Genomic DNA, 27,812 nt, shown 5'->3' with positions numbered 1-27,812 from the left:
TATTTTAGGGATTTCACAAAGGTTTCAGTGAGCTGTCGAGTTATATATTATATTCCTGGCACATTAATACAATAACAATAAATAAAAAAATAAAAAATATTATAGAAAAATAAGTGTGTATTTAATCAACACGTAAACGTCAGTGCGCTCTGAACCAGTTCCACCTCTACTGCGCAACCTCATATTCACAAACAGGAAACGCGCTTTGGGGTTGTGCGTGAGCTACGCAGTTTACGCAGAGCTCAGAGTAATGGCGTCTGTGCGACGACACCAGCTCACAAGACTCACAAAATGAAGCGACGGAGGGAATATTCATGTTAGCAGAGGGCCTTTAGAGGGGTTTTTGGCTGCGGGACTGCATTGAGAGGCGCAGAGCTGACAGGAGTTAAGGACTTTCATCAGTTCAGCGCGATGATAAAGCTCAAGTCCAACCAGACGCGCACGTATGACAGAGACGGCTATAAAAAGCGCGCGGCCTGCCTGTGCTTCAGGAGCGAGCGCGAGGAGGAGGTGACGCACGCCAGCAATCACTGCGTCTTTATTCTTACTTCAACAAATACATTAGCTCTAAAAATAACCAGCGTATACATTTAGCAGTGTGTAGGTGTTAGAAGTAGAGTTGTACGTGTGTATATGATGGATGTGTGTATTGTACGACTACAGAACGATATCTGATCTTATGTTTTGTTTTAGTTAAACATACCGTGGTTACCGTTACTAGAATTTCCGCCAATATGATACGGTTTTTGTTACTACGTATGATTTGTTAATTTGTTAATGATGACCACAGCCATTTTTTTGACCATGTTGACTAATACCAGGAAACCACAGTAATAACAATCTCAAAAGTAGCTCTATTAGTAGTAACGTTATTCAATATAACGTTCATTGAATATGAAACATTTAGTGTTGAATAATGTTTATTTGCCATGTTAAAATATTCCAGCGTTCAAGCACACAGTTTGTTGTCAGTTGTATTAATTTACATTTCCGTAGCCTTTACCCATGATTCACCCTCACTGTATCCCGTATCAGTGATTTTGTTAGCCTAGAGTCTAGACTAAAGCACTGAAACACAGCTTATGCTAGAAGTAAAAAGGGTTATGGTTGTATTAAAGTTGTCTCAGCACATTAAACCAGGATAGGAGGAGGAGGGAGTGATACGGATGTGGTGATGAGCAGATTATTGATCTGTGTGTGTGTGTCAGGTGCTGTTGGTGAGCAGCAGCAGTCATCCCGACCGCTGGATCGTTCCCGGAGGAGGGATGGAGCCGGAGGAGGAGCCCGGTGTCGCTGCTGTCAGGGAGGTGTGTGAAGAGGTGGGCTTTCCTTCTTTAAAACACTTACTTGTGCTCATTACTGCGATAATAGATGTGAAATCAAGGAGATTCGGTTCACTAAATGACTTTAAAAGCCAGGTTGTACATGTGTAATGCATGTTTGTTTATAATGCATAATGCTTATTTATACAACGGAAATTAATTAGATACAAAAAAGATGAATAAATGCCGTAAAAGTATTGCTTCCTGCTAGCTCATGATGCATTAACTCATGTTTGCTAAGTGAACGTTACTGTAAGTATTAACGTTTGAATGCTCTATTCCTTTGTTACAGTTTTCCTGACTCTTACATCTGCATCATTAGTCATGCAGTTCACACTTTTCCATGCTTAGTCGAATAATAGGGATTGTTCCACATGTGAGGGTTACTGGTCAGAGCCACACACACACACACACACACACACAAATAACCTTATGCTTACGTGACAAGCTCTTTTGTTTGCTACAGTGTATGCAGAACACATAGGGCTAAATCTGTTTTGTTTTTGTTAAATATTTTAATATGGTACTGTGATTTAGATGAATTAAGAGCGCTCTGTTCGCCAAAGACATCGACTTTGTAAATATTCTTTGCATTATACTTCTGAGAACTGTCTTTTCTTGAGTAAGATGTTTCGTGATCTGTGAAATGCTACATGATGTTATCCTGGGTTCCCGCGGATCCTTAAAAAGCCTTAAAATGTATTAAATAAGATTTTTTTTTACATTTAAAGTCTTATTTTTACTTATGAGAGATCTTATAGACGACACTATGACTTAGACGTATCTAAATCCTTTACCAAATTAAACCTATCTAATTAGCATACATATTATTATTTTATTATTATTTCTCTGTGGATTTGCTTTTTCACGTGACAATTCACGGCATTTACGACAGTGTATCACGTCTGTCTCCTGCACGCGAAAGGGAGAGAGAAGGTGAAGAAAATGGGTAAATGTGAGTTCAAATGTAAGTTCATTGTTTGTGCGTTTGGGTGTGCGAGATATATCGTCTATGATGATTGCGTAATTGTTTTATATGTTTTAACGATGTCTGAACGATCGAGTTTGTCACTCACGTGCTCACTGCGTGATGTATGCAGTTTTTTTTTATATATATATACACACACACACACACAGTACAGGTCAAAAGTTTGGAAACATTACTATTTTTAATGTTTTTGAAAGAAGGTTCTTCTGCTCATCAAGCCTGCATTTATTTGATCAAAAATACAGAAACAAAAATGTAATATTGTGATATATTATTACAATTTAAAATAATTGGTTTTCAATTTATTATACTTTAAATGATCATTTATTTCTGTGATGCAAAGCTGAATTTTCAGCATCATTACTCCAGTCTATCACATGATCCTTTAGAAATCATTCTGAGGATTCATTATCAAAGTTGGAAACAGTTTCTGCTGCTTAATATTTTTTTCATCACCTGTGATACTTTTTTAGGATACTTTGAATAAAAAGTAAAAAAAAAAAAAAAGCAGCAAATGTTTTAAAAATAGAAATCTTTTGTAACAACAATATACACTACTGGTCAGTGATTTGGGGTCAGTATTTTTATTTTTATTTTTTTATAAATCAATACTTTTATTCAGTAAGGATGTGTTAAATTGATAAAAAGTGATAGTAAAGAAGATTTATATTAGAAAATATTATTTTGAATAAATGCAGTTCTTTTTAACCTTTTATTCATCAAATATATTAGGCAGCAGAACTGTGTCCAACACTCATAATAAATCAGAATATTAGAATGATTTCTAAAGGATCATGTGATAGACTGGATGTCTCATGTGACACTGAAGACTGGAGTAATGATGCTGAAAATTCAGCTTTGCATCACAGGAATAAATAATTTTTTAAAGTATATTCAAATAGAAAACTATTATTTTAAGTTGTAATAATATTTCACAATATTACAGTTTTCTTTTCTTTTTTTCTGTATTTTTGATCAAATAAACGCAGCCTTGATGAGCATTAGAGACTTCTTTCAAAAATATAAAAAAATCTTAATTTTCCAAACTTTTGACCTGTACTGTGTGTATATATATATATATGCCCCCTAAATTCAAGATACACAGGCGTTTTTGTCTTATATCATATGATGTAGTTATACAATATAACAAGCAAGAGTGCCGTTTTCAAATGCAAAATTGCAAATGCGATATTTATATTATACAGCAGTGAAATGAACAATAAGTTAACCTTGTGAGTTACATTTTAGACACAATATTGTTTTTAATTTATTTCACCAACAAAGCTTTCAAAATGAAACCACAGCAGAACCGAGTCTCTGAGCAACAGACAGAAATGTGTTTTTTCTGACTGAATCCGTGTTTTGAACGAATCAGTTTAATTAATGATTCAATGATCCATTAAACGTGCTTCGTTCCTGAATGAATCAGCCGTGTGAACGAAGCGGTTGAATGAATGACTCAGTGACGCCACCTACTGGCAGTTTCAGTTTCATATTTTTAATTAAAAATTTGAAATCATTTCATATTTAAATATTGAATTGAATGTATGCAGACTAATTGTAAATGCAGTGTAAATATATTAATGCCACTTCTGATGCCACACTGATGTCACTTCTGCACTGCAAAGATGGGTTTTGTTGATAATGATTTCATTTGATTGGTAACGGCCCTATACGGTGTTAGTAATTTAGTTTGAATGTTAGATTTTGACATATAAGGTGATACGTACATCTAACAAGTTTAGAAAAAAAAGATAAAATACCCCTGGAAATCACTTTAAATAACATTGCCCTTTAATATAAGTAAATTTCTGTCACTGCTGTGAACTTTGTACACTGTGTTAACTAACCTTCAAACAAGTTTCATTGCCTTACAACACTCCTTCCGTGGCCTACAACTGCTCTTAATTGCTAGTAAGACTAAATACATGCTTTTCAATTGAACGTTGCCCGCCGGACTATCATCACTACTCTCGACGGGTCTGACTCAGAATACGTGGACACCTACTAATATCTAGGTGTGTGTAAACTCAACTTCCAGACTCACATTAACCATCTCCAATCCAAAATTAAATCTAGAATCGGCTTCCTATTCCTCAACAGAGCCTCCTTCACTCATGCGGCCAAACATGCCCTTGTAAAACTTACCATCCTACTGATCTTTGACTTTGGCGATGTCATTTACAAAATGGTCTCCAACACTCTACTTGGCAGACTGGATGTAGTCTATCACAGTGCCATCCGTTTTGGTACCAAAGCCTGTATTCTCTCGCTACACACTCGTCGCCAAACCCACTGGCTCCAGGTCATCTATAAGTGTTTATGAGGTAAATCCCCGCCTTATCTCAGCTCGCTGGTCACCATAGCAACACCCACACGTATAGCCTAAAGCCAACACCTCCCCTGGCCGCCGTTCCTCCAGTCCTCCAGGTCTCTGCTGCCAAAGACTGGAACGAACCGCAACAATCCTCGAAGCTAGAGGTTTCACTCACTTCAAGCGTCAGCCGTCAGAGCTGCTCATCGGTCACTGCACCTGCATATTGCCCTTCTGGAAATAGCCCGACTGTTTCATCCCCTTATTTATTTTTTTACTTCCGCTTATTTTGCACTCCAGCATCTCTATTTGCACATCATCATTTGCATATTCCAGTGTTTATGCTAATCTGAAATTTGATTCGCCACCATGGCCTATTTATTGTCCTATCTTCCTGACCTTATACTGCATTTTGCACCACATTTACGTTTCTATGGATTTTCTTTTGTGTTATTGACTGTGTGTTTTTATGTCTCATGTGTAACTCTGTGTTGTTCATTTTGTGGCACTGCTTTGCTTTGTCCTGGCCAGGTCGCAGTTGTAAATGAGAGCTTGTCCTCAACTGACCGACCTGGTTAAATAAAGGTGAAATAATGAACAAAAACTAGGGCTGGGAATCGATAAAAAAAAAATCGCACAATTTGCTGTAATTAATCGCATTTCCCCCAAACTTGTAATCATCAATATTTAAACGTATAATCACTAATTAAATTAAACAACACACAAAAAGGAGAAAAAAATTAAAATCTCCACACAAATTGGACAGAAATTAGCCCTATATTAAAATATTAAACATCAATATATCAATATTTTATTCTTCATTCAGTTCTATGCAACATACTCAGATTTAATAGATTTATTTTTTGACTAATTATCAAAATAAAGTATAGTCATACAAAGCTATTATTACCTGAGCATGTGATCAGAGCAGGTCATTTTACCATTGTTGCCCAGCATGGCTATACCAGCTCAGCAAGGCTATTGCAAACAGAAGTCTACTACTGAGAAATTTCACGTTATTTGAGTGGACTTTGCTTCTCCAGTGCGTGATCGGTACATGATTGGAGCGCTTGGGCCGTTAACGACAGAGCAGAACGCGCAGCGCAAACACGGAGCGGAACACTGAGCAGAGAGCGCAGCAGCGCGCCGACACACACACACACACACACACACACACACACAGAACGGAGAGCGCGGCGCGCACACGGAGCGAGAATGAAACCTGATCACGAACACGAAGGGGCGGGACGGCATATTTTCAGCCTTTTCAATAGCAGCCGCAACAGGAAGTCATTAAAACAAGGCAAAAAAAAGGGTGCTGCGTCAATTGCGTTATTTTTTTTAATGCGTTAAACATCTCAAATTAATCGCAAAGATTAACGCGTTAATTCCCCCAGCCCTAAAAAACAAACACACACACAAAAACACTGACCATCGCATAGAATATGAATAATATGAATGTCCTCATGAGTCAGCCGTCAACAACAGGCCTAAACCAGCCACTGCACCCGCACAAAACACACATGGCAAAATATCATCTAATTATTGTTATCAACAAAATCTTTGAAAATATCGAGATATCATTTTTTTGTCAATATCGCACACCTGTACAGTATTTACATTTGTTCAGGTCTTAAAAAGGTCTTAAAAGGCAGTGTTATAACCCTGTTGTGAATGTCCAGAGTTCAGCGTTTCACTCCACATGTGTTCATTCCCACAGGCAGGAGTGAAGGGCACGCTGGGAAGACTGGTCGGCGTTTTTGAGGTGAGCATTTTCTGATGGTAAACAACAGTCGATAAAGAAACTGTCAATGGTGTCGAGAATAAAGTCGTAATGTTTTGAGAATAATCTCACAGGAGGCATTTTACAAGAATACAATTTTTGAGATTAGTAGTAATATTTAGTGAAGCTTTTGAAGTAAAAATTATGATAATAATGTTGCAGCATTATAGATTTTTATTTTAATTAGGCCTGCCAACAACTAATCGATAATGATCGACAATGGAAATAATCAACAGCAGATTATATTATCGATTAATCATGTCTGCGTGTTTTGAAACGGAAAACATCCATCCGGGAAAAAGTGTCTAGAAAGTGATGTTCGTTCCCACACCTGCGCACTAACTATTTAAATGAATTTTTGCATTGACAAAACCATTATGGACTTTGTTAAAAGATATCCAAAATATCCTGCAGTTTTTGGTCACGATCCATAAATGTATATAATTGTGAATTGGAAAAAAAAAACGAAAATCTTATGCTGCTGGTTTTGTTTGTAACTCTTATTTATATTCATTTTAGCAACACAAAATCTCTCTCAAACTGACATTTATACATGTACCTAAACATGCTTTCGAGACAGGTTATGGTGCATTATATACTCAGGTGTGAATGTAGACCATGAAATATGGCACATTTATAGAAAATATGCTTCAATTTCACGGATTGGCACCAAGCTAAATTAAACATACACATTATAAATTAAGCAAAACTGTTTTGTTTTATACATCAACATTTTCAGTAGGTACTGTGTAATCACAGACAGATAAGAAAATAAGCACACTTCTGTCCAAGTTGGCTGAAATGCCTCAATGCTACCCTGTCCCCCTAATTTTGAATGCTGCCAAAAAATGGACAATTCTACAATATAATACCGATATATCGGTGCCGATAGTTGATTGGTGGAACTATCGTTATCATCAAAACTCCACACCGATAGTTTTACCATCTGTTTGCATTAGTTTATATCCAGCTGGTCACTTTTATGCATTCATTAGCCGGCGGAGTTTAATATTTAAAGCTCGTGACGTGATTGCTCTCTCAACATTGATGTGTTCATGCAGCCGACAGAAACATAAACAAATCAGAAATGCATTCGAATTAGTTCTTTATCACTACAATACATAGTTATTTTGATCAGATAACAGGGTTTTTCCTGGGTCAAAATTGGTCTTCGGTGGTGGCTGACCGACATGGTCATCCACACACAGCAAAGAGTACCCTAGTACCCACATGATCCGCAAGCCCAATATTCCAATATTGAAAATAAATGATACATTTAAAATAAATACAAAGAAACAGTTTGTGAATTTTTTTTTTTTTTTTTTTTTTTAGGTAATTTACTACACATTGTCATAGGCCTATACATACTGTGGATTATTAAGGCTAAATTTGACTAAACACTCTTGCTAAATTAGGTAAGCACACTTACTTTCTCATTTCAGATTAGGGGTGGGAATCTCTAGGCACCTCACGATTCGATTCGATTACGATTCAGAGGGTAACGATTATCGATTATTAAGGTTTTTTTTTTTTTTTTTTTACTTGGTACTTTTAAAGCAAAGTATTTATGATGACCCATAACGAACTTACTTCCATCTTCCTATATTAATTTTATTAATAAAACAAATGGAAGTTATTTGAACATTGCAAAGAACCAACATGTAAATAAATGTGTGCCTGTACTAGCAGCGTACTTGAGGTAAATTAATACAAACTTCAGCATATTCTGAATCTCTAGCATTTAATAATATACTTCTAACCAACATCCTCTGGTTATTTCAATGAGCAATATAATCCTTCAGACAAAAAAACATTTTGCTGTAGCAAATTCACAAACAGTTTTCGTTCAAAAATATAGAATGATGTACCAGCAGCTCTCATATAATGCTTGTGGACTTATGCATATTCTGAATAATTAGTAACATACAAAGCCTCTCTTATTCACAACTAAATAATAAAGAGGTATGACTTGAAATGTTTGCTGTATACCACAATCAAAAACAGCTTATACAAAAAAAGTGAATGAACATCTGCAGAGAGCACAGTCAAAATGTAACTTTTTGTGACTGGCATTGCACATATTGCAGGGCAGTACAACGTTCGTATAACAGATCAGTTTACAGTATATTGATGTGAAAACTAAATAGGCTTCTGAAAGCAGCTTTCATACAAAAAATACTAAATAGGTAACAATGAAATTGCCAATTTTCCATACGCAAGCTTTTAACGAAGAGGGTGCCGTTCGAATTTGGCGCTCAGGCATCATGCGTCTGTTATGTGCGCGCCACAGACTGCACGCGCACTGCACGTCCGCTAGAGTTCCGCCTTTTGCGTTCCGTCAATATTATGTTTTTTTAGAGATTAGATTTTTTTTGACATTTGTGTTTGTGAATCGATTCAGAATCGTCCACGTCCGCATCGCGATGCATATAAGAATCCGCGCGGTGCTGTGATCGTTCTCTCCGTCACTCCGTCAGTAGCCTGCTTCACTCACAAATCAAATAAGGCTTTGGCGGGACAAAAAATCGTTTTGGCGGCCGCCAAAAAAATTTCAATGTAGGAAAAACCCTGGATAATCAAGTGTTCTAAAGTGAGAGACTGTACATGTAATATAGGTCTACATTTATGTAAGTTTAATGGCCATCTTTAAGCATGACTCTTTGAATTTATATGAAATGGTAACACTTCACAATAAGATTACATTTGTAGCCTTAACTAAGGTTAATACATGTTGTAGACATTCATTACTCATTGAATTCATTGTTTAATTTCAAAATGTACTAATACTCATTTTTATTTGATCTGTTATTACCTTAGTTAATGTGCTATGAACTAACATGAATGATAAAGGTACAATTGTATTGCTCAAATAGTAATACATGCGGTAAAAACGTATATTGTATATTGCATAATGCATATAGTTAATGAAAGCTAGCTAGTACATCCTTGTTAACAAATGGGACTTGCAAAGTGTTACCTATGAAATATACATATGTGTCTAGCTAAAGAAACCCGCATTTGTAATATTACCTGTAATATTTTAATGTTTAAATTTCTGTAAATTTCATTTAGCACATTTCAGTTCCGCACTGTTTTACTGGGAGTGTATGTTTGTATTTAATCCCAGTATCCATTTAAAAAATATATATATCGGTTGAATAATCGGTTATCGGCATGTGCGGTCAAACCTAAATATCGGTATCGGTAAAATCCACCATCGGTCGACCTCTATAACACAGTGCATATTTACTCATCGGTATCATCTCTACCACTATCAGAGCCGTCATCCTATGTGGGTCTTTCCTCTGTTTCCTGTGAAACATTTGCACAATTTTGGCACCGACAAAAATCAGTACAAGACAGTCTTGCAGACACACAGGAACATCTTCCAGTCTCACATTTGTTATTGGACCGTGCAACACACTTTCAGGGGCAGGACTTCTGGTCATCCAGGTCACTGCTAGCTCACCATCCTCGAGGTGCCATCCATTGCCAACGGGTGAAGGGACACCTTTCAGAGGATGCCTCATGATGGCTGCTTGGTAGGTAGCTCAAAGGTAGACTGGTCTTGGTTAAAACTGCCTCCCAGATTCATAAACGCATAAACAAGCAACAGAAAATGCCTTTCTTTTGCCTTTGCCATAAAAGGCACTTGTAGAGTCACAACCTGAGAAGGGATGGATCCCAATAAGTGCCAAACACACACTTGTGCCAAGAGCTGATGACACCTTAAGTCAATGATCCTTGTTTTTGTTGCCAACCCCTGTGAAAAAATACAACCTACATGGTAAATCTGTCTGCAGACTTAAAGCAGTCACTGCCACATCAGCATCAGGGCTCTGATGACTACAGTTTGGTGTTCCTGTGCTGCATGTTGTGCATGTAAAAACACCCTGGTGTCACATTCCTCATGATCACATGTCAGATCCTCAACAGCACTGAGAGTTTGTACACCCTCCATTAGTCACGCAGTAACACAGGTCTCCGTGTGCTATGTACAAGCAAGGGGTAACGTAACATTCTCATTTTCCACTAGATATTTTCCTCTACATCTCATCAGCAACTTCGATGTTGGCACGCTCTGCATCAGCTGACCAATGACGTGACATCACTGCCAGACTCAAACTGTGCTTTGGCGCTATGGCTGGCGCTGAGCCAAAGACGGACGTGCTCCTATATCACAACTATTCAGTGTTTTTAACCACATAATATTTATTTTAGGTTTCAGACATACATATACTTTATAGCAAAACAATACATTTATAGCTTGTAAAATACACAATGGTGTCTATGGAGGCAGCAATAACAATCCACTCAAATATATTTGGATATTCATGTTTTATTCATATCAGATACACAGTGTATTACTCTATTCTTCTCCCAGTTCACCGGCCACTTACTTTAATGTATTTCGGGAGGAACTGATGAATTAATAAATCCAACAGACAGGAATCTCTGAATTGCGGCCCAAACAAACATGGCGGCGCCCGTCTCCCGCTACAGATCAAGATCATTTATAAAGGGTTTTAAACGACAAAACAAACTCACTTACACATATTTGAGAATCAGAATAGAAGATAGTTGATGGCATGGTAAGCAAGTTCATTAATATTTAGAAATAAAAGCGCTACATCTGTCATACAGCGCTATTTTGGCTGTGGTGAATCGCGTGCCAAGCATGACGCGTCACCATGGAAACATGGAGGGTATCGGGATGCCGGTGTGGTGAACAAATGAGTCCTACTGAAGAGATGAGTCCGAGCTTAGGACCCAAGCAATCCGATTGGTTCAAAGCATGTTTTATGGGTAATCGCTTTAGTGCCTGGTTACAAATCATACAAAATCACTTTATTATAGAAGACGTTTGTACTACGTTATAACGAGTCATTAATGTATTTAAACTTATGTTTCATATACTAGTATTTAACCGAAGCTATAGATTGTGAAATTAAAAATTTCTCGTTGTTAGTGTGTTTTTTTTAGTTAGCTTAGATGGTAGCCTACAGCTAACGTTATCCGATGATCGTGCTAGCTGAGCTTATAGCTTTTTAGCCTTGACTAAAGAACAGGCGCTATCTGTATAAACAAACAACATATTTGAGCTTCAAACAACTACATTCTCGACTGAAAAACTCTTAAAACTACATTTCGTGACACAATAACAGTAGTATTTTATTTTTTTATTCCGCAGTCACGTTAGCTACAAGTTATCGCGAGAACAGATTTAAATCAGGCATACTACTAGCCTACTAGGTCCTAAGCTCGGACTCATCTCTTCAGTAGGACTCGTTTGTTCACCACACCGGCTCAATACCGTGATGTCTGTCAGCCATCGTGATGGACGATGGCATCGCCTATCGGCCCAACCCTACAATAAACCCATAAGAGCTGATTTGTTTGTTTTAGCAAGTGAACCATCAGCACTGGCTAAAGGATATGACACCGTTCCCAAGGAGTGAGACAGAATTTCCCGCAGGTCTATCGTCCTACTTTGACCTATGACGAGCAATCTGGAGAATAGTTTCTTGTCGGCACGTAGCATCACTTCTGTGCCCGCTGCAGATTTCTTCTTTGTCTTTGCTTGGTCACTAAAGGTCGTCAGTGTTTGTGTTTTGATGGGAGCAAATATGTCAACTGATGGTGATAACAGTCTTCGGTCCGTAAACTCTTTGACAGCATTTCCACCCTTTTCCCCTCGTGATTCCTTCAGCTGCTGCTTGTCCCAGAGCTAAGACACACAATGCCATCTTGGTGTGTGTCAAAAGGATTCAGCATGGACTCTAGGGTGGAAATTATTCTGGTCACAGCCTTTTCATCAGCATGGATTCGTGTGCTGTCAAGGTCTTTTCGTTTCCTTATATGGGGAGATTCACCTGCCATTGCCTCACATTGTCTTGCTATGGCAGCCCTTTCATGTTGCGACGATATCCAGCGATACACTGCAGCTCGGTTCTGTGTTAACACCCTTCGTCTTGGAATCTCTGTTGCATGTTTGCTCAATGGCCTGGTCACAAGCAATCGAGAGAAACCCATGGACACTTTGATGTTGGACGTCCACTGGCCTTTAACACTGAGCTCACTGTGGCAAGAAGGTAGCCTGGAAATCCAGACCTAAATCTGAAAGATTAATGGTCTGGCGTCGACTAATGAAAATCAGCCAGCTCGAGGGGCGGCACCAAGCATGCATTTGAAAATCTCACTGCACGCAATTGGACAACACTACGACCAATCACAACAAGCCCCATACGCTTAGCTACCAGCGGAGCTAACTGCTAGATTAGACTCTTGCCGTATCCGGTCGGCAAAACAGCAAAAACGCCCTTCTTGCAAAGGAACTGTTCTGTTCCTCTTTTAGATAAAAAGCCAAGTCTAACTCGTTCATTGTAGCGGCCAAAGCCGTTTCAAACAACTGGTGTTCATCCATAGCCATCTTGCAATGTTTACTAATGACTTCGACGTCACAGCGCTGTCGTCATCTCGCCTCTGGCCCGCCTATATCAGATAACCCAATGTGATTGGTGCAGCTCAGATCGAGGGGCATATTTAATGAGCATCATTACTGGACACCAGAGTAACTCGCTGAGCAAATTCAACCTGTGCTCTCGCGAGAACTCTGGATTACCAGGGTAGCAAGAAGAATGTGTGAGGGGCAAATTGACCATTTCCATCCAGTATGAAGGTAAATACCTGGCATGGTTTATTGCGTACATAATTTACACGATCGTACGCAATAATCCATGCCATCATCAAGCGCACCGTTGACAGGTGAAGCTGCCAGTGCGATTATCTGTACCATGTCGATGTATGAACTCCAGAAGGCAAACGTTGAGTTCTTCTTTTAACAAAGTCTTCATACTTTCAACACATTTTGTCAAATTTCTCATTTGCACACAAAACATCCATTGTTCTGCGGTCCTGCATCTCCAAACCTCTTTCCTAGACTGCTCAGGTAGGACATGCATGTGTGACGTTCACCTAGTCTAATCACTGTACGCTGAGTAAAGTCGTCATCTTTCCAGCGGATTTGCTGAGCTTTGGCATATATAGCTTGGTCAGGAACTAACACTATATGGTCCAGTTCAATCTGATCAGCAATTTGGACACTTCGCTTCAGAATTGTGTCTGCCTTTGACATCTCTGTCGGTGAAGCCTCAATGACTGGAAGATAATACAGTGCTGACTTTGGCAGCACCTTGAAGCAATGTATGGAAAATTGGGGTGTGCTCGAATATTCGATGTGTAATTATTATTTTATTAGACTAATTTTCCTACGTTGCTTTGCTGGCCCGTAAATGCAGTGCATCCGTGATAAATCCCAAGCACTAACTCGCAGTTATCATTAAATCCACTGGGTGGCGCTGTGGGGCGCGTTAACAAGTGGATTGTGTTTGATCACATAATGCCGTCGTCTGCCTCGCGAAGTGGAATTACCTGGATGAATATTATCTAGCTAAATGATCTTACAAAATGGAATTACTTTTGATCAAATTAATGAATGAATCTGCGTTATCATAATATCATCACCACAATGAGAAATCACATGAAACCGCGGTCGAATGAGGAAGGAAAGACACCGGTCCATCACTGCCTTCACGACTGCAGGTAAAGCGCAGCTGTGGCGTGACTGATCAGAGATGATGACTTCTGATAGCAGAATTATTTAGAGACGTGTGCTTCCTTTAAGTTTCGTTGAGGGAGACAGATTGAGGTTTAAGAAGAGAAACGCAAAGTGCTGTTAGAAACTTCCCTTCACACTGTTATCTGTGTCTCTGAAGCATCTGTCAGCGGCAGCGCAGCCCGTTTCCTCACTCCAGCGTGTGGATATAGGCTAATTGCTTTTCTCAACATGAACATGAAACGATATAAACACGATAACCATATGCTGACTGACTCGAGTGTGTGTGTGTGTGTGTACGTTCTGTACAATAAGTGGAGCTTTATTAGCGTTTTTTCCGTTCGCACTGCTTGAGCTTAAATGCTTTTGTTCTTTATATTTTTTGTTCACACATTGTTTAATGTTTTCAACTAAAATAAAAGATATATTGTAAGCTTGTTGTGTATATTGCCTAATCATAAGTTGGTTCTAGACTGACAACCGTGTCCCATGATGCACAATGTCCTAGTCTATTTAGAAGTGACACAATTTGTGATGAACCAGTTAAATGGCGAACCGCTAAACCAAGACGCAATGATTTAGGGGTCTTCCTCCGGCCCTTAGATGCAAGAAATACAGTGTCTTGACAGATAGATATCACTTTTAGGTTCAAATCATCTGGAATATCAACATAATGGGCCAGTGTTGGTTCCTCAGTTGCACCAATAATCAAGGAAATCTGATTGTACAGTTCAATTGGCACGACAGATTTTGCTTCGCTTCACATTCAAATCATCTGACGTGGGTGGCCACGGGCACGTCGTACAGGGAGAGTCACGTAGGAGCATCTTTAATATTAATGCCGCGCTGTAAAGTGTCCTTGTGTCCTCTGCAGTTTTGCTGGAGGCCGTTGAAGTTGGTCGTTGTGAACCAGCTTTTGCACTAGCCCTGTTTTCACCGTCACTTTGGCTTGTTACCTCAGTTGACTCTGTCTGCCTGTCTATCAGCTTATCTGCAGACAATGTCTCAACAAAAACCATCTCACTGATGTTGTGGGAGTGAAACTCTAGCTGGGGGAAAGCACGGGCCAGCCTCCTCTTCAGTTTATCCTGCCTGAATCAAAAAGATAGAGTGAAAGATGATCACAATGGTATAAATAAAGATATATTCACACTGAATGTTTATTTTTTTAATTTTTTTTTAAATACACAACAGATTCTACACATTATAAAATATAATATAATAATAATAATAATAATAACCTTTATTTTATAAAGTGCCTTTAAAAGCAGCTTCTCAAAGCGCTGTACACATAATAAACAATTGTTAAAAGCAACAAGAAACACATCAACAGGAAAATGCAAGTTTAAAATATGTCTTAAGTTGACCTTTAAAAATGGCATATGTCTGAGCTTCCCTAAGTTCAAGAGAGAATTCCAAAGGACATAGAAAGAGAAAGCCCTGTCACCCCTAGACTTGTATACATAATATGATTATGATTATTATGAATGCATATGCAATATTTTTGAAAAATGCCCATCCCTAATGGAAACCTGTCCAGCTTGATATTGTGCATCTTTCAGCATCTATGGACTTTACAAAAACATCTATGGACTTTACAAAAACATCTATGGACTTTACAAAAACATCTATGGACTTTACAAAAACATCTATGGACTTTACAAAAACACTCGTGGTATTTAAATGACTTGTAGTTTGAAGCATCAAGATCTTCATGTTTTCCACCAGATTTAAAAAGATCTTTCTTAGCTGTCCTCTTGGTTTACAATTATTCTATGGCGGATGATCCTCTCACAGAAGATCTTGTAGCTGGCATCGAAGGTTGGCTCATTTCTGAAAAAGAAAACACATTAAAAACAGAAACGATGTATTACTTTGTGCCATAACTATTGCACAATGGCTTCAATTTTAAATGTAGTATAAATAGTAAGCTGACAAAGTGATTTGAGATTTTTATTTTATTTTATTATTATTTATTATTCTTCAGAAAGAAAATTATTTCTAGTTTCTTCTACCTTAACAAATCACTAAACGTTTTGTCATTTTGAATTACTAGTTGTGCAGTCAAGACCGTGTTTACAGACAAATCGACAATATAGATGGTCAATGCTTTACTTTTGAAATGTGAAAATGTGAGTGAATTATTAATTATTATTTAATAATGAAATATAATAACTCGCTGTTCTTCTGAGGTCCCAGTGACTGTTGCTCTAGACTTTGTCAAGAACCTGGTGTACTGCCTATAACAGGACTTGTGGTCTCGCACCTCCAGAGACACTCGGTCTTTGTCTCGAATATTTTTTTATTTATTATTTAACCTTTATTTAACCAGAAAAAGCTCTCTGAGATTAAAAATCTCTTTCACAGGAGTGTCCTGGCCAAAATGTGCAGCAGTACAATCAATTCCATCACAGATAAACATCACACAAACAGATTAAAGACACTTAAAAGCAGTTGCATATTGTTAGATCAACTTCCATTTGCCGGAGAACTGATTTGAAATGGTCTAGAGTCAGCAGATTTTCTAATTTTAATTTAGATCGGAGGAAATTCCAATCAAACGGCGCTGCATACATAAAAGACTTCTTACCTAGCTCAGTTCGAGTAAAAGGAACAGAAAGAGTATAAAAGTTTTGCGAACGAAGAAAATAATTCTGGATAATTTTCTGTTGCATAAAACAACAAAGATAAGAAGGCAACAACCCCAAGATGGCTTTGTAAATAATTAAGTACCAGTGCATTTTTCTTCCGGTAGACAGAGAAGGCCAACCTACTCTGTGGTACAAGGTGCAATGATGAGTTGAAGATTTACAATTTGATATAAACCTTAGAGCACCATGATAAACGGCATCTAAGAAAGAAAGAAAGAAGATAAGAAGGTGCAAACTGATATACAACATCACCGTAATCAAGGACAGGGAGAAAAGTAGCAGAGACTAATTTCTTTTTTACATTTAAAAGAGAAGCAAAACTTGTTCCTGAAATAAAACCCAAGCTTGATTTTCAGTTTATTCTTCAGTTGAGTGATATGAGAGCTAAAAGATAGGGCATCATCAACTATGATGCCTAGATATTTGTACTCTTTTACTAATTCAATCACTGTACCTTGAAAGGTCTGAAGAGATACTAAATTATTTTCAAGTTTTTTTGATTTGGAAAATAACATATACTTGGTTTTATCAGTATTCAGAACAAGTTTTAAACTGTGAAGCCTTAACTGAATAATATTAAAGGCTGACTGAAGCTTAGACAAGGCTTGAATATGCACAAGAATGCTAGTGTCTTCCTTCATCTCAGCCGCTTTCAGCCACTGGCCTGTAAATAAAAAAAAAAACCTGAATGAAACGAATTAAAACAAATAAAAGCCATTAAGCAAAAACTGTTAATAGTTGAACACTATTGAGTGTTCTGGCAGTAGCGGTGTGCTAAACAATGCAAATCTGACTCTGGCTGTAAAATAAACATGATATAAATGATGTAATTGCAATTGAAAGTTAGCCATGGTACCCAGCATAAGGGCATAACACTTCAAGTTCAAACGTGTGTGTGTGTGTGTTGTTTTTACCTACCTGCTGACATTTCTGCCTGTGAAAGATGGTCCATCTGGCGTGTGCCTCCCACAGTAATGTACTCGTCCGTTTTCTTACACATTATGCACAAGGCTAGCCTGACAAGCCAGAGCCACATCAAGATGTTGTGTCTGGGAACACACCGTTGGCACGGCTCAGTCCGAGGGGCGGATAAACGCTCGTCTTTCAGATTCCCTCTGCACGCAATAGGATAGCGCTTCAACCAACCAGAGCAACGAAGAAGGTGACGTAGTCAGAGCGGCAAGACTACGAACACATCTTCCTTTTTTAAGAATGACTTCAGTGCCGTTCTTTGTTCTTTTCTCAAAGAAAAGCTCAACTCCAAGTCCTCCAGAGTCGCGGCCAAAGCCGATTGGAGAGAACCGGAACCGTCGCAACTCTGCCGTCATTATGTCAAGCCCGCCCACCGACTCTATACACGATGTGATTGGCCTGACTAGAGTTTGGTTTTTCCAGCTCGCAAGCCAACGGAGAGTTGCTAGACGACCCTGGCTGCAAATTACATTTGCTGCCGCTAGGGTGCGTCTAGATTTCTAGGCTAGCACAAGGCATGAAGCACAGGACCAGCACAAGCTACTGGCATTCTACTAACTTTCTTTGTTGGACATTCAATAGCGGCACTAATGTTACCACCCGATGGCACAGACTGGCCTTGATCTTCAGGACGCGTTACTGGCAGGCCGGTCCTGGACCTAACTTTCTTTGTTGGACATTCAATAGCGGCACTAATGCCTCGTTTCCACTGAGCAGTACGGTACGGTACGGGTCTGTTAACCATGATCTGGCTAGCGTTTCCACTGCCAACAGTACCCTTGCTTGATAGGCGTGGTGTTTCGATCAACGTCATTTTCGCGCGAAGAAGAACATAGTAAACTACAATGGATGACATGCAGCAGATCTTATTCTTGCTCCTCGACATGTTTGTCACAAGAAGACAAGCGCCGACATTAGGCTTTTCTCAATATCAAGTACGCAAAGTTTGTACTTGCCATGTGCGACTCCTGTAGGCTACATGCAAATGGTACAGCGCGTTCTTAAAAGCGTCGCTGATACACCGGTTATCTCGGTTACTCTGTATGTACATTTTAAGCAACAATAAAACGAAATATGTTATTTAACACCACTATGCCTCTTTTCGTTTTCATTTTAAGAAATTAAACATTATAGGGACACAAATGTGGTTCATGCGCAACGTTATTCACTGCACGACGTTATTCTATAACGAAACGAAATTTAAAACACAACCCTAACGTTACCTCTTTTCGTTTAAAAAAATAAATAAAATAAACATATTCCAGGCAATATATGCTTTTTCACAAATGTTGCAATAAACATCAGTGATAATCTTGTAATTAAAAATGACAAGAAACCATATTTCTTTTTGTAAAATTTCAGTTTTATCAATAATAGCCTATATAAAAGTTTAAGTACAAGAAGCTATACAATAAGAAATAAAGCAAACAATTCAGTCAAATATTACAAGTAGTAAACACAAATAACGTTAATATAAAACTAAACTTAGCCCTCAGCCAAAACGATTGACAGGGAACTCATTATATATTCACGAGACCAAAGATCGCCCGTTAGGTCTACACAAGACGAATTATATCTCATGTTTAACCGTCGGAGTCCGCGACGAACGCCCAGGAAAGGCTCATCCAGCCGGGAAACATGAGCGCCGAGCGCCCGCTGAACGCATGGATCTCACAACCGGGAGAAAAAAAAAAATCATCTTTATAAATAAACCACAGATTTGAGCTTTAAACAACTACATTCTCGCCTGAAAAACTCTTAAAATTACATTTCGTGATACAGTAACAGTAGTATTATATTAAACTGTATATTAAAAAATGGCGCTTCTTATGTTGTCATTCCTCTTGTAGCACGCGCAAGTGACGATTCTCTGTCAACCAATCAACGTCCTGCAGTGAGTCTAGCTCCACCTTTTAGTACCGTTCCACTGTGCTAGGTACCCCAATGGAAGGGTACCTAAAAAGTGGTACGGTACGGTTCGGCATTTTGGTACCATTCACAACTTTTGATAGTGGAAACGCAAATAAATGCGTACCGTACCGTACCGTACCGTACCGTACTGCTCAGTGGAAACGAGGCATAATATTACCACCCGATGGCACAGACTGGCCTTGATCTTCAGGACGATGTGTGGCCGTTTCTCGGGCGCATCCAAGCGCTTTTTGTCAATGAAACGCCTGTAGCAAGTGGAGTGAAACCCAGCGTCTTCGGGAACATTGTCAAACTCGATTTCTAGACAATGTTTGTATGTTTCTGCCATTCTCTGATTCTCACCTTGCGAGCCAAGCCAGCGCTTGACACAGTGTCTGAATGTATCCCACCGTGTGCGTGTAAAATCCTTTGTTTCTTCTTTCTTTATGGACGTGAGCTGCGTGTAGCATTGTTTAAGATACTTTTGAAGGAGGTCTGGCCGATATCTACTCGATATTAACAACAAGGGCGCAGACATCTTGGACTAATGTTTACATGTCGTCCCAAAAAGCGGCCACCTTATTGGTCTAGCGGGAAGCATGTGACGATTGTTCCGCGGCGCCTCATCACTGATGATCAATCTATGATTACGCGAGGAAAGAACTATTGCCGACTTTAAACCGTAATAAAAAATAAACTGCAGGATTACACATGGAGAACTTTTATTTTCTCGCCCCAAAACAATAGATATTTTTATTAGAATGAAAATAATTGAGTGCCCCATATATGGGAACGGGATTAAACGTGTAAAGCGTCTTCACCTTATGGCCGATGTGTAGTTATTCACAGTAGTGGCGAAACATCTGAGAGGCGCGCTCGGCTCCGATGTAATGCTCAGATCTGATTTCTTTGTATAGAAAGTCACACTGTTATTTCTACTCTGCCAAATATTTCTTGTTAGATATTAAATGTAGGTTTCAAATTCTACACGTAAAACAAGCACTAGTATTTATATGATGGCAGTAACCGTAAAAGTGCTATTGTAATCAAGTATAAACGTAATATGATCGATCGATATGTGTGCTCCTCGTTAACATTTAGTCTAGCTTTGTTTTGTTTATCATTTTTTTTGTTTAGTTATTTTAAGTCCTGCTTTAAATTGGTAAGCAATTAGTAATAGATTTTTTGGTTTTGAATGTATAGTTTTTGTAACACATTTTTTACACAATGTATAGCATGGCCTACATTCATACATTCACTATACTTGCATTGCATTCAAATTGCACATCATTGGGCAGGATGTGGCATAAAAAAAATCTAATGAATTGTTATTGGTTTTAAATTAAAATGTTAGATTTCTTTTAATAATCTGTAATTATCATACCTGCAAACTTGTCGCTTTTCGGCGACAATCGCCGTTTTCTTGGTCAGTTGGGTCATTTACGTGAGTCGCGTAGAACCGAAGAGTTTTTGTTTGGGGGGGCAAATGTAGGCGCGTTGCGCGTGGTGAGCGCGCTCATCCGCCGGCGCGACCACAACACTGTCCAACATCAAATGGCAAACGTAATGCAAGCAGAACGAAACTGCTCGTTATTGTGTGGTTGACGAACCGTTTATCAGTTTGGACCAAAGCAGCGCGAGCCGATCTTGATAAAGCGACACTGTTACTACACAGCGCTAATAAGAGATCCAGTAAAGAAAGCATTTGAATTCGCCACAGAAGTATTAACATCGCTGCGAGATCTAGTGAGAAGCATTCACATTACTCCGTTATTAACGGATCAAACAGCGCTGACGTGGAAACCAGGAAGAAACATTGTGGCATGAATGAACTATCCAGTGTCCACAGATCAGTAACATTCACCATGGCTTTACTGTAGTAACACTAACTGCAACCATGTAAGTTTGGCAGGAATAGTAGGCTATAATGCCTTCAAGTAACATTACGTCGGTTTTATTTTGACATTATGAATACAATTGCTGCCCTCAAATGTTAATCATTCTGAACTAAAATAAACCTTTGTTTGTAACTACTACAATATTTTTTCCAAGGAGCTGTTTTGTTTTATATGCTCCTAAAAAGAGTCAATTATTGCTCCAGAATTGCTCGAAGTAAAAAAAAATCATACTTTATGATGTTAGTTTTAATAAAAAAAAAGAATACAAAAATTTAAATCAAGGAAATTTCTCTGGCATTTCTTTCTTTTTGCTGTATCAAAAATGTACCAAACCGAACCGCGACACAAGTGTATCGTATCGAACTGAACCGTGAATTTTGTGAACCGTTACACCCCTACTGTTTACACAACAGCTGATGCGAGAGTAAGTGTAACATAAAGCAATTTGGCAACTGTGTTAATCTCTTGTTGCATGGGATGCACCGCATATGCGCCGCATAATCTGCCGACACTGTCACCTTTTTTAGTCTCAGGAGTTTGCAGGTCTGAATTATTATTTTTTTTTATTTTTTTTTATCTGATTAATCAAATAATTAATGACCTGATTAATTGATGATCAAACATTAGTTGAAGCCCTCATTTTAATTTGTCGCTAAAACACTGTTGATTTATTCCCTGTGATTGTAGTATTTGTGTGAGGCGGTAACTTGTGCTGAAATGAGTTGTTTGTCTTCACAGAACCGAGACCGAAAGCACAGAACGTACGTCTACGTTCTCATCGTCACCGAGGTTATGGAGGACTGGGAGGACTCCGTGAATATTGGTAAGATTTTGAGAAAAGAAAGTAGGTTAGCTTGTGCCACAGTTATGATGCGTTTACTGAATCACCATATAATTATGAGTTAGTAGAATCCCAATAATCTGTTCTTGTTTGTCAAAACCGTAGTTATATAATTTAGTTAGAAAGTGGCAGCAACCTTATTTAGGTTGAGTTTAGATTAGTGCTGTCAACTTTAAAGGATTAGTTCACTTTAGAATAAAAATGTCCTGATGATTTCCTCACCCACATGTTATCCAATATATTCATGTCTTTCTTTCTTCAGTGGAAAAGAAATCCAGGAATAGAAAACCTTCCAGGATTTTTCTCTATATAGTGACTTCAATGGGGTCCAACAGGTTGAAGGTCCAAATGTGAGTTTCAGTGCAGCTTCAAAGTCTCGACACGATCCCAGATGAGGAATAAGAGTCTTATCTAGACAAACCAGCGGCCATTTTATAACAAAATAAACATTTATATACTTTTTAACCACAGATGCTCGTCTTGCACCAGCTGTGATGCGACACACATTACATGATCACGTTGAAAGGTCAAGCGTGATGTAGGCGTAAGAACCAACCTAGTGTTTACAAAGCGAACGTGAAAAGACTAAGACAAATGCTATTTACAAAAAAAGCTAAAACAACATTGAAGTTTGAGGAGAAAATGAGATGGAGTTTTTCGCCCTACATTTCTGAACCGAAACACACGTGATCTTTCAACGTGATCACGTAATGTGTGGCGCATCACAGCTGGTGCAAGACGAGCATCTGTGGTTAAAAAGTATATAAATGTTTATTTTTATAGAAAATGGCCGCTGGTTTGTCTAGATAAGACTCTTATTCCTCGTCTGGGATCGTGTCGAGACTTTGAAGCTGCACTGAAACTCACATTTGGACCTTCATCCCGTTGGACCCCATTGAAGTCACTATATGGAGAAACATCCTGGAATGGTTTCCTCAAAAACCTTAATTTCTTTCTGACTGAAGAAATCCGTTTTTTCTGTCATCCTTTGCCTAGCGTTACATGACATGATCACGTTCTTCTTCATGCAAATGCTTTTAAACTATTCAAGCGCGACAAGACAGAGAACGTCCTCACACACACACACACACACACACACACACTCACTCACACACACTCTCACACACACTCACACTCTTGAACGAACAATAACAATAACAACAGTCTTAAATAAAGTCTTAAATAAAGTCTTAAATAAAGTCTTAAATAAAGTCTTAAATAAAGTCTTAAATAAAGTCTTAAATAAAGTCTTAAATGAACATAAAGAGACAATGTGACGCGTGTGAGAGCCGCGTCTCTGTCCGCAGGTCTTAAAGGGACAGCAGCCACTAATGCTGTCTGTCATTAATGCTAATCAGAGAACAAAAGCGAACAGAGAGAACGACTCGCTGCTCTTCACTAAAGAACCTTTGTAGCTTTAATAAGGATCTAAATATAATTTATAGTGTATGTAGTGGTGACTGTTTGATAACTTTATTCAATTTCTGTATTCTCTACCTGTTAGGTTGGCAGGGCACAGGTAAATATGACATTTATTATGGGTTTATGTGAGGATTGTTTGAAATTTACTTAAATTAAAGCTTAATAAATGTAAAAAAAAAAAACTTGTAATGTTGAATGGCTATAATTAATAATGAAAAATAATTTTCATGAGACATCAATAGCTGTATTAATAACAGTGAGACTGGCCTTCATTCATAAAACGATGCCATTAATAAAGTATTTAATGTCTTTATGTTGTTTCCACATTCATTTGGAGATTAACTGTGAAATTATTACATTATTAAATATATTAAAAACTTGTTTTTAATCTTGATTAATCCCAGAAAAAAAATGTGATTAATCTAGACAGCACTAATTTAGATATAACTGTTAGCAATTGTGTTTTTGCCCATGTGACCTGGTGCGCATGCTTTATTTATTCATTGATACGTTTTTGCCGTGACGTGCATTGCCGTAGAAACACATTAGTGACCATGAGCACAGTCTCAAAGTCGTCGTCAGTCATTTGTGTTGTGTTGTGTTTTGTTCACAGGCAGGAAACGGGAGTGGTTTAAGACTGAAGACGCCCAGCGTGTGCTGCAGTGTCATAAACCTGTGCAAGCCTCTTACTTCCAAGCCCTTCAGCAGGACTGTGTGACCAGCAACGGCACATACAACATTAATCAAAACTCTCTCTCCGGCGTCAGATAACCTGCACAATCACCCAGTTTTCTACCTTTTCTTACCCGACTGAACTCCTCCTGCAACCACTATCACTGTTTTGTTTTTTTATTTCAGCACATTAATGACAACATTGAATGAAATCTGATTTGCATTTTACCAGCAGGTTTAGTGTTCAGATAAAGAATACAGTCTGGTGTGTGTGAGACAAGTCGAAGAATAGTTTGCAAATGAAAGTTTGTCTTGTGTTTTAATGAATACTTTGCATGAGATTCTCATTTCCTAACGTCAGGTTTATTGAACGCAACTGCTCTTTACTATTGTGTCTTGAAGTAGGTGGTGTTTAAAGAGAGAGCTGTACGATGATGTTTTGTGGCCCTTTGGTTCTGCGGTGTTTGGATATGCTGTTATATAGAGTTGGTTGAATTATTTGCATGAGCATGTCACACGTTAATGATCTTAAAAGGGTTTTCGTGACGTGAACTAAACCGAATGTAGATGTTTTCTTGGTCACAATGATGGACGGGGCCATTCGACGTTTGTTTAGTGGAAAAATCTCATATTCATAGTTTTTAGTTCTTTAAACGGCTTAACAAAATGGGTATAATGTCTTAAATTGATCAAAGTAGTTGAAATCAGCCAATATTACACACTCATGTTGGGAATTCTCACAAACGCAGGTACTGTCAGATTCGTTTTCATAAACACGTTTGCAAGATGTTCTGATGTTGATGGGGTTTAGTGGTTGGTCGACCACCACCTTTTACCATTGGAGGAGATTTTGATAGGAATTGAAGGGAAGTCTTTAAAGTCTAGTGGTTTTTCTGGGTCTGCAATCCTAGTTGTCCTGGTGAAAATGGTTTAATTCAGTGGCTTAATGTCAGTGCAGTTCACTGAGTGCACTTGTTTTGTTGTGGTACAGGGTTGTATTGAAGAGAGAAGAGAGCTGTGGAAGGACCTTCTGACGTCTTTGAGTTGAGGTGAAATGAGCCCGTTTAGGACATCGGTAGCATAAGTCTCGTACGCTGGACCTCTTCGGCGACTGCTGACGTTCTTCATCACTCTTCTGAGGGTTTCGCACCCGTAATCAGAGCACAATAGCAACCATTTACATATGTCTCGGTTATTTCAGTTTTAGTTGTAATAATTTCAAATCATTGTCTGTCCAGTCATAAACTATAACCATAGTGTGTGTGTGTGTGTGTCTGTGTGTGTACAGTATGTGGGTTTGTATGTTTGAAATAATGTGAATGAATAGTCGAAAGACTTGATGCCAAGGTTAGCTGTCTGTCTAATGAATTTGTTTGAAATGTTTACAACTTGATTGTAGTTTCTCTTCAGACACTGGATATTCACTGACCTCTTTTCATTTGTTGTTGATGACTGTTAATAATGGTGTCATTTCATTTTTAAAAGGCGCTTTTCTTGTTCTTAAACTATTTAATTTGTCCTAATTATAAATAGTTTCTTTTTTTTTTTTTATTGTTTCTGATTTATACATTTTTCACAAACATATACTTCAAATGAGAATTGTTTAGGTCTCAAGTGAACTTGTCTTATCAGTATTTCATGTTTTTGAATTATTAATTGGAAAGCTAAAAAGATATTGTTTTGTAATAAGATTAGTTCACTAAACCCAATCCAAAGTTGGTCCTCCAATGTGTGTATACAACAGTTCTTATTTCAATAGTGAACTTAAAAGCTGTGGCACAACAACAGCGCATTCAAAGGTGCAGTAAGTGATTTAAACACTTGATATTTGAAATCAAGCCAAACAAACACACACCCCTCCCTTTATTGCTCAGGCCCCAAAATGCACGAACATGCAATTAATGAGTGGATGTGTCTTTATCATAGCTGAACTTGCTCTCTCTCCTCCCCATCATGAGTGGACATGCCCCATACTGCTGATTGGCTCACTCTAATTCCTCCCCCATCACAAGTGGACACGCCCCATACTGCTGATTGGCTCACTCTAACTCCTCCCCATCACGAGTGGACACGCCCCATACTGCTGATTGGCTCACTAACTCCTCCCCATCATGAGTGGATACACCCCCTACCGCTGATTGGCTCACTAACTCCTCCCCCATCACGAGTGGGCACGCCCCCTACTGCTGATATGCTCACTCTAACTCCTCCCCCATCATAAGTGGACACACCCCCACTGCTGATATGCTCACTCTAACTCCTCCCCCATCATTAGTGGGCACGCCCCCTACTGCTGATATGCTCTCTCACACCCCCTACTGCTGATATGCTCACACTAACTCCTCCCCCATAATGAGTGGACACACCCCCATCATGAGTGGACACATCCCCTACTGCTGATATGCTCACTCTAACTCCTCCCATCACGAGTGGACACGCCCCTACTGCTGATTAGCTCACTCTAACTCCTCCCCCGCCATGAGTGGACACGCCCCCTACTGCTGATTGGCTACAAGTGTGTTGTGGCGCTCAGTCCGATCCACTTTCAACAGCGTTACTCAGAAATCGCTTACTGCACCTTTACCAGCTGTGGCAGAGACTGGTGATGTCCATCTAATGATGATTAATATGATCTTTCTCTACCCATTTATTACAATCATTAGTGGAATGTGAATAAGCAATGAAGAAAACACTCTTTGTACTGAAATTATGCCAGATTTGTTCCTGAATTGTAAATGCTGCATTGTTTGAAAAAAAAAGTTTTTACACTTATTCAATTTTTGTGTTGTAGAGAGAGATTTCTTTTGTTGTTTTTTTTGGTGTAAAGTATTCGAAAACATTTCAAGAATCTCAAAATCTTTCCTCAGTCGCTCCCCTTTTGTAACATTTCAAGCACACGGTTTACCCTGTATCGCTCTGCTGTATCTGATATTGGGAAAAGGAAATTCGACTGAAGACTGTATAACAGTTGTGTCAACAATCTATTAATAAAACATAAATGCTACATGCATATCATGAATCACAGGTGCAGTTGTTACAGTTTCTTGCCATTTCTTCTTGGTTCGGTTTGCATCACAAAGCAACATTTCTCAACAGACATAGTAAATATAAATAGTAGTTCAGTCACTCACAGTGTTGGCATATGTAATATGCAATAGAGGACACCAACCCGGGTACAGTTACAACATCATGTCTCAACCGTATCATGTCTCAATCTCTAGATTGTTCAGTGACCTTGCACAATGTCACGAAATAAGTCAGTTTTTAGAGCACAGAATAATGTTAGCATTGGTATAAGTTAAGTTTAACAGTCATAAAAGGATCATTATTCATTGTGGAAGGGACATGGTGAAGTGATAATCTTACCTTGGAAAAAACTTTTGCTGATATCTTCGGAGCTGAGGGACGCACGTCTTTCCAATC

At 38.6% G+C, this 27,812-nt stretch overlaps 1 protein-coding gene across 2 annotated transcripts; it reads left to right on the top strand.

Annotated features, from left to right (window-relative positions):
* The first annotated feature begins 212 nt into the window (after positions 1–212).
* Positions 213–27,408, top strand: nudt3a (nudix (nucleoside diphosphate linked moiety X)-type motif 3a). Of its 2 annotated transcripts, XM_084428168.1 has the most exons (6): positions 215–510; positions 1,209–1,319; positions 6,345–6,389; positions 22,193–22,277; positions 23,800–23,814; positions 24,331–27,408. In XM_084428168.1, the coding sequence occupies exons 1-6, from the start codon at positions 412–414 to the stop codon at positions 24,486–24,488; spliced, it is 513 nt and encodes a 170-aa protein (XP_084284294.1). In that variant the 5' UTR covers positions 215–411; the 3' UTR covers positions 24,489–27,408. The 2 variants fall into 2 exon arrangements, with proteins under 2 accessions (XP_084284295.1, XP_084284294.1); XM_084428169.1 differs by lacking the exon at positions 23,800–23,814 and having other exon boundaries at positions 213–510.
* The last annotated feature ends 404 nt before the right edge of the window (positions 27,409–27,812 follow it).

Source organism: Rutilus rutilus, assembly GCF_951802725.1.
Source record: "Rutilus rutilus genome assembly, chromosome: 13".
Taxonomy (NCBI): domain Eukaryota; kingdom Metazoa; phylum Chordata; class Actinopteri; order Cypriniformes; family Leuciscidae; genus Rutilus; species Rutilus rutilus.
The sequence above is the reverse complement of the archived record's forward strand: the minus strand, read 5'-3'. Positions and strand labels throughout refer to the sequence as shown.